At 43.9% G+C, this 8,507-nt stretch overlaps 1 protein-coding gene across 2 annotated transcripts in view; it reads right to left on the bottom strand.

Annotated features, from left to right (window-relative positions):
* Sf3b1 (splicing factor 3b subunit 1) overlaps positions 1 to 6,309 on the bottom strand; it is a 41,860-nt gene extending 35,551 nt beyond the window's left edge. The window contains exon 1 of one of the 2 annotated variants that reach the window (XR_004117884.1): positions 6,160 to 6,303. Coding sequence is in view for 1 of the 2 variants with exons in the window: in XM_031367513.1 (XP_031223373.1) it covers positions 6,160 to 6,187 (28 nt within the window). In the remaining variant the exon portion in view is untranslated. Of the gene's footprint in view, positions 1 to 6,159 lie in introns of both variants that reach the window. The other variant, XM_031367513.1, reaches the window with a different exon arrangement.
* Positions 6,310 to 8,507: the final 2,198 nt, after the last annotated feature.

Raw genomic sequence — 8,507 nt, forward strand, 5'->3', positions numbered from 1 at the left:
AGTTTTTTGAGAATAATATGGAGAGCTATTATTGAGAAGTAAATTACACCAGGAAGTTCAAATCCAACAAATCCAAGACCAGTCTCAATTACTCCAATAACTTGCCTCCAATGAAATTATTCGATAACTTTCTTTTTTTTTTTTTTTTTTTTTTTTTTTTTTTTTTTTGGTTTTTTGGTTTTTTGGTTTTTTTCAACACAGGGTTTCTCTGTGTAGCCCTGGCTGTCCTGGAACTCACTCTGTAGACCAGGCTGTCCTTGAACTCAGAAATCCACCTGCATCTGCCTCCCAAGTGCTAGGACTAAAGGTGTGCACCACCACCACCCGGCCCTTCAATAACTTTCTTAAAAGAAACACAAAAATCATCTGAAGTAGAGAGATGACTCAGCCAGTAAGAATGCTTGCATAGAACCCAACTTCAAATCCTCAGATGTCATGTTAAAATGACTGGCATAGGCATGCACATCTGTAACTACAGTGCAGAGAAGGAAAAAACAGGTTTGCTGGCCACCAGCATAGCTCCAGGTTCAGTAAGTAAGATACCTTGTTCAAGGGAATAAACCCAATTGCCTCCTTTGGCCTCCATGTACATATAATGCATACACAGGTGGCGATACCTACACATACATATACTACACAAATGCATATATTAATATGACACACACACAAATATTAATTTGTTACTTGGGGAAAGGAAGATCGTATTTTATTCTACACTCACTGGGAAGCCAAAATCAAATCTTGCAGTATCTAAAGCCTTCCAACTTTAATGCTAAATCAACTTTTCCTCTCAATTCAGAAGATTCTCAGAACAAGAATAGGCTATTTCCTACCTGTCTGACCAAACGTGTACGAAAACTGGGTTTTAAAATAACCCTTTTCAGGGGGCTGGCAAGATGGCTCAGTAGGTGAGAGCACTGACTGCTCTTCTGAAGGTCCTGAGTTCGGATCCCAGCAAACAGATGGTGGCTTGCGAGTGAAGACAGCTACAGTGAATTATGACGGAGCCTGGGGGCCAGCAGAGGTCCTGAGTTTAATTCCCAGCAGCCACACACATGATGGCTCACGGCCATCTGTACAGGTACAGTGTACTCATACACATAAAATAAATAAATCTTTAAAAAAAATAACCCTTCTCAGAGTGGGAGGGTAGTTCAATGGCAAATGATCTGTAATATAAACTACAAAATCCTAGGGATTGATCCCAAACTTTGAGATCTGGAAGACATAGTGGTACATGCCAAAAATCCCAGTGTTCAGGAGGCAAAGGGTTCCTCCAAATGTGAGGCCAGCCTAAGTAAGATACAAAGTGAGGATGTAGTAGTGCGTGACTTTAATCCCAGCATTTGGAAAGCAGAGACAGATTGATCTCTCTGAGTCTGAGGCCAGCCTGGTCTACAGAGCAAGTTCCAGGACAGTCAAGGATACGTGGAGAAATCTGGTGGTCTGGGTTTCAAAAAAAAGAAAGAGAGAGAGAGAGAAAGAGAGAGAGAGAGAGAGAAGACAAAGAAGAAGAAGAAGAAGAAGAAGAAGAAGAAGAAGAAGAAGAAGAAGAAGAAGAAGAAGAAGAAGAAGAAGAAGAAGAAGAAGAAGAAGGAGAAAAAGAAAGTGAGGGAGGGAGGGAGCAAGCAAGCAAGCAAGCAAAGAGAGCAAATGAAGTCCACCTGCTGGGCAGTGGTGGCGCACGCCTTTGATCCCAGCACTTGGGAAGCAGAGGCAGGTGGATTTCTGAGTTTGAGGCCAGCCTAGTCTACAGAGTGAGTTCCAGGACAGCCAGGGCTATACGGAGAAATCCTGTCTCAAAAAAAAAAAAAAAAAAGGGGCTGGTGAGATGGCTCAGAGGGTAAGAGCACAGTCTGCTCTTCCGAAGGTCATGAGTTCAAATCCCAGCAACCACATGGTGGCTCACAACCACCCATAATGAAATCTGATGCCCTGTTCTGGTGTCTGAAGACAGCTACAGTGTACTCATTTATAATAATAAATAAATCTTTAAAAAAAAAAAATGAAGTCCACCAAGATGGCTGAGCAGCTAAAGGTGCTTGCAGCAAGCCTGAAAACCTGAATCTACCTCCAGAAAATTGTCCTGAATTCCACATGGACACAGAAGCAAAGATAAGTATAAGGGAAAAATAAAAAATAAATAAATATGATCCCATTTCTATGAAACTTTTTTCATAAAACCACAGGGTTTGTGAATTCACACACCTATAATCCTAGGACTTAAGAGGTAGAAAATCAGCTGTCCAGGCCAGCCTGGGCTATAAGAGACCCTTTTTCCAAAAGTAGTAAAGTAAATCTAATACATGCTAATCTATCAAATAAATGTTGATTTAACACTTAAATACTTATTATGGACCAGATATTAGAGCTATCAAGGTATATATAACTCCTGTATACACCAAAAAAGCTTTAATGAGATTACTCTGATTTGGGGTGTGAACTCACTTCCTACCAAACCTGACAACCAGAGTTGAAATCCCAGAACCTATATCACGGAAGGTGGGAATAGACTCTTCCAAGTTCACAAAGCAAATATAAAAATCAAAAATTTTCAAGAGGCTGTCAGGAGAGATGGCTCAGCGGTTAGTGGCTCTAGGCATTTTCTGAAGGTCCTGAGTTCAAATCCCAGCAACTACAAGGTGGCTTACAACCATCCCTAATGAAATCTGACGCTCTCTTAAAAAATTTTTTCCCCAAAACTCTACTTCAGACAGGCATGGTGGTGCACAACTCTGATCCCAGCTCTTGGGAAGCAGAGGCAAACCAATCTGAGGCCAGCATAGTCTACCCAGAGTTTCAGGACAGCTGAAACTACATCTCAGAGACTCTGTCTCAAAAAAAAAAAAACAAAGTTAGAGGCTATAGCCTGATATACAGAGCAAATTCCAGGACAGAACTACTGAGAGAAACTCTGTCTCAAAATAAACATAGCAACAACAACAACAAGAACAAAAAAGACTAAGACAATAAAGATTTATACTAAGGGCCACACCCCTCAGGAAAAGTAATTTTGCTCCATGTTACAGAAATGACTTAAACAACAATTGTATAATACTATGTTCTCCCTGAAAATGTCATAATGTCATAAGGGAGCAAGAGGCCATGAAAATGCTGTACACAGCTCTGCTTAAGTTATCTCGAAATGAGCAGTGGTTATACTAGCCTTTAATCTCAGCACTTAGGAAACACAGATTAATCTGAGTTCAAGACCAGCCTGGTCTACAGAGTTCCAAGTCAGCTACATCTACACAGGGAAACCTTGTCTCCAGGGGAAAAAAGGTTAGCGTCTCTGGCTTATACCTAATAGTGGCATACATCACTTGCACAATATTTTTTATTAACTCAGTAATAAAATAATCCTAAATAAAATAGGAATTTTTGACAAGTTTAGCTGGGCTTCTACAATGTAAAAGCAAGAAGGAAAGAAGGAAGGAAGAAAGGAAGGGAGGAAGGGAGGGAGGGAGGAAGGAAGGAAGGAAGGAAGGAAGGAAAGGAGGGAGGAAAGGAGGGGTAGAGGGAGGGAAGGAAGAGTAGAGGGAGGGAGGGGAGAAAGGAAGGAAGAAAAGACAGACCCTAGCCCAGTGGTGGTGGTGCACGCCTTTAATCCCGGCACTTGGGAGTCAGAAACAGGCAGATTTCTGAGTTTGAGGCCAGCCTGGTCTACAGAGTGAGTTCCAGGACAGCCAGGACTACACAGAGAAACCCTATCTCCAAAAACCAAAAAAAAAAAAAAAAAAAAAAAAAAAAAAAAAAAAAAAAAAAAGGAAAAAGAAAAAGAAAGATAGACAGACAGACAGACCCACCCTAAACTTCACATTTACCAGGGCTAGAAAGACGGCTCAGCAGCTAAGAGCAATGGCTGCTCTTCCAGAGGACCTGGGTTTAGTTCCCAACACCCATGTGGCAGTTTACTACTGTCTTTTACGCCAACTCCAGGGACTCTGACACCTTCACACAGACGGACATGCAAGCAAAACACTAATGCACATAAAATGAATTTTATCTAACTGGGAGTATGCTACATTGAAGATATCAATCAACCAACAATGAAGCTACAAAATATACATAAATAAGTAACCTATCAGGGCATGGGACTCCACCTATGCAGCTATGGGGAAGCCAGTATGGAGTAAACCATGCTTCTGTCAGTAAACACTTCCCCTCACCCTATGCTCTGTTGATACATTCACTGGTTCCCCAGAATGGAAAGAAATTAAAATAACCAACCCTGAATGAGCAAAACAGAAACATTTTTCAATTTCCTAATTATTTTACAAACAATGTCTGAAGTAGTCTAAACAAATAAGGCCAAGAATATTTCTGGCTTTAGAAAGTGTTGGGCTAGGAGCTGGAGAGATGGCTCAGTGACTAAGAGCACTGACTGCTCTTTCAGATGTCCTGAATTCAATTCCCAGCAACCACACTGTGGCTCACAACCATCAGTAAAGAGATCTGATGCCCTCTTCTTCTGCCTGAAGACAGTGACAGTGTTTTCACATAATAAAATAAATAAATCTTAAAAAAAAAAAAAAAGTGTTGGGCTAGCCAGACACAGTAACACAAGCCTTTTAACCCAGCACTTGGGAGGCAGAAAAGTAGGTAGACCAGTCTCTTTGAAGTGGGACCCAGTATTGTCCACACAGCAAGTTTCTGAGCAACCGGGATTACATAGTGAGACCATCTCAAAAAAAGAAAAAAGAAAATAAACACAAGTGTTGTACTTTCAAGTTTAAAGACGAAACACTAAAGCAGGGACATTTCTGGCTTTCAAAAATGTTGGTACTGGCCAGGCGGAGGTGGCCCACGCCTTTTTTTTGGTGGTGGTGGTTGGGGAGGGGGGGTTGTTTCTCGAGACAGGCCTCGTCTTCAGAGTGAGTTCCAGGACAGCCAGGGCTACAGAGAAACCCTGTCTCGAAAAACCAAAACAAACAAACAAAAAAGTATTGGTACTTTCAGTTCCTCAAATGTCCCAACTATTGGTCCTAAACTGTCTCTCCAGATTCGTATTCGAATTCCCTCCTTATACCCAGTAGTCCTACCACAGCAACGAGTCACGCGTCGTTACAAGATGTTCCCTCGGGCTCAGACGTCCTCCCCTAATTTAAAACTGATTGATCCTTTTTTTATCAGCCCCGCGTCACCACCTCCCAAAAATAACTAAGCATAAATTAAAGGCTCCGTTACCCAGCCTCTCAAAGTATTGGCTTCACTTCTCGGTACACATCCCTTTGATTTTCTAAGAGAATTCTCACACATCTGTTTACACATCAAACTGTCAAATTTCTGACATCCTTAGCTTGTTACCTCCTCTCTAACACCGAGACACACACTTAGAAAGGATGTGTTTAGTGACTTAGTAGCCATGGTGTCAGCGTAAAATTTTGGCTTCTAAACCGGGAGCCAAGAAACAGGGATTCAATCTCTCAGACTCAAATTCCTTCCGGTCTTCTTTGGTTACTTCCTTATGGAACCCGGTCGCTTTTCAACATGTTTCTAGCTCTGTTCACTCTTGTGGGGCATAAAAAAATGACCGACTACCCTGAAAACTTAGGCAAGCGGTCAAATCTGCCTTTTCTTCTTTTTTACTCCTGATTCTCCAACACGTAGCTCTCAAAGAAAAAGATAAACACTACTCTAAAAGTGATGAGAGGAGCAAACTACAAAATCTTATGCCGGAATCGTTTAGTGCAAGCACCACAACACAACCCAGCCGCCTGGAGATGCCTGGATTGCGGAGGTTTGGATTAACAGGCCCGCGCTGAAGCCGATTCCTCTAAGAGCGGCCCGAAAGCGTCATCCAGGGATTTCCAGGTGCAAACTGCCAACGACAGCGCCCAGGGGGCGAGAGAGGCGGCCTCCCACCTCCGCCTCCCCGCTCCCGCCCCCGGAGTCCTCCGCAGCAAGCCGCTCGAGCGAGGCTCTCCGGTCAGAGCAGAACTCGGAAACACCAACATCCAGCGCGGAACAAAGCACCGGTCCCGGAGTGCGAGAGGACGCCATTACGCGGGCAGCGGCCTGCGCCGACGAGCCGAGCAGGCCCCGCCGCGCGGACTCGACCCGGACTAGAGATGCCACGCGAAGACGCCGAAAGCCAAGAGAGAGGACCGCGCCTGGCTGGCTGCCGAGGCCGCGCGTGGGAAGGAAAAGGCCGCTTACCTTCGTGAGTCTTGGCGATCTTCGCCATTTTGTCCACTCGAACACACAGACGGAACTGGCGCTCCCAAGGACTTCCGCTCGCCGCCGCCGCCGCCGTCGCCAGAAACAGAGGCTGCGCTCTGAGCGTGCGCACCCGGGAACGCGCACCGCACTGTGGCACGCAGCGCAACTGCCACCTTTAGGGAACTGCGAGGTGCATGATGGGAATGGGAGGAGCCGGGGCGGGCTCCCGGCGGCTTCCTTAAACACCAAGCGAAGCGGAGGAAGGACTGAACGCCTAAGAGAGTGGCTGCTTCCCGAGAGAAGTGCATCCTATCCCGGCCGTGGCCCGCACGTGCCGTTAATTCAAGCACTCCGAAGACAAGGCGCAGTTCGAGGCCAGCCTGGTCTACAAAGAGAGTTCCCAAGAAACCAGGGCTACACAGACAAACCCTTAAAAAAAAAAAAAAAGAAAGAAAGGGGAGGGAAAGAGAGTTAAATGCTGGGGCTGGAGATGAAGTATATCCCAGCCCTCCGAAGGAAGTGCTGAAGATCCCGAGTTGAAGATCAGCCTCTGCTATGTAACGAATTCGAAGACAACCTAGGCTCCCAGCCTTTTTTACATTTTAAAAAAGGGCCAGTCAGTGGTGGTACATGCCTTTAATCCCAACACTCAGGAGGCAAAGGCAGGTGGATCTCTGAGTACCAGGCCTGGTCTACAAAAAATAGTTCAGGACACCCAAGGCTATACAAAGAAATCCTGTCTTGAAAAACAAAACCAGGGCTGGGCGATGGTGGCGCACACCTTTAATCCCAGCACTTGGGAGGCAGAGGCAGGTGGATTTCTTAGTTCGAGGCCAGCCTGGGTGAGTTCCGGAACAGCCAGGTGGATGTCTGAGTTCGAGGCCATACAGAGTGAGTTACAGAACAGCCAGGGCTACACAGAAAAACCCTGTCTCAAAAAAAAAAAAAAAAAAAAGAGAGAAAGAAAAAAAGAAAGAAAAAGAAAACCAGGGCTGGAGAGATGGCTCAGCAGTTAAGAACACTGACTGCTCTTCCAGAAGTCCTGAGTTCGATGCCAGCAACCACATGGTGGCTCACAACCATCTGTAATGGGATCTGATGCCCTCTTCTGATGTGTCTGAAAACAGCTACAGGGTACTCATATACATAAATCTTAGAGAAAGAAAGGAAGAAAACAAAACCTTGTCTAAAAAAAAAAAGAAGAACTTCCAGATTGAGGACAGTGGAAAACAAAAAGGGCACCACTGGAAACTGTTTAGGGCAGGTTGGGGAGATGACCCAAAGGTCAAGAGCTCTTCTAGAGAACCCAGATTCAATGCCTAGGACACACACGGCCCCTCACTAACTCCAGTCCAGGGTATCTGATAACCTTATCTGGCCTCTATGAGCACTACACGCACATAAATTATTTATTTTAAAGAAAGAAAAAGAGAAGCTGTCTAGAAAAAGCTTGCTGCATGGCCTCACAATGAGACATGGAGAGATATGGGTAGTTTTTGAAGCAATGCTTCCTTCATGTGTGCAGTAGTAAAAGAATTTGATGTAAAAGAAACTCAAAGTAATAGAATTGATGTACTAATTACTAATAGGTTTGCTTAAGAAACATTAAATTACACAAAGTAGAACTTAGCTAAAGGAACACTGCCTCCAAGATACCCAAAAAATAAACAGTATGCTAACCAGGCCTGTTAGAAATAAAGTTTATGATGCCTAAGTTGTCAATGTTTGTTCGCTGGGACTGACCAGCCATTAGATCTGATACCATAGAATACTTCTCTAACAGGCAGCTCAAGGAAGCAGTATAGGGTCCTAAGCAATGTTAAGTCCTGATCTACAATAAATCCCAGTCCTTTTCTTGAGAAAAGCATAATTCTGCCAGGTGGGCAAGATGACCCCAGGTAACAACTATTTGAAAAAGTACAACAGGATGTACTTAAAATACTTCTGGCAATAACTTTGATATGTAAATCTCCTCTTTGCCTAAATAACCAGACAAATAGGAGTGACCTATTGACCAGGTTTTCAGCGTCTGTCTCTGTTTAAATTGTTCTAAATGTAATCCGGGGTTGAGACCTAAATTGCAAATGTAAGGATGACTTAAGGTGTTTCTAAGTTATCAAAATCTATTCAAGGCTGACCCTACTGAGCATTAGCCAGAGCCAGATGTGCCAGACCCTTTTCTTTTATTATCCTCCAAATGTGCAGGATGCTCTCTCATTGGGAAGCCTTATTATTTCTATAACAGATTCAAATGGGCATTTGCTTCACTTGTGGTAGTTGTAGGAGCTAAATACTTCCTGGAGTCCCAGGGTAATGATAAACATCACTATAAGATCGCCCAGAAT

Source organism: Mastomys coucha, unplaced genomic scaffold (genome assembly GCF_008632895.1).
Source record: "Mastomys coucha isolate ucsf_1 unplaced genomic scaffold, UCSF_Mcou_1 pScaffold14, whole genome shotgun sequence".
NCBI classification, from domain to species: domain Eukaryota; kingdom Metazoa; phylum Chordata; class Mammalia; order Rodentia; family Muridae; genus Mastomys; species Mastomys coucha.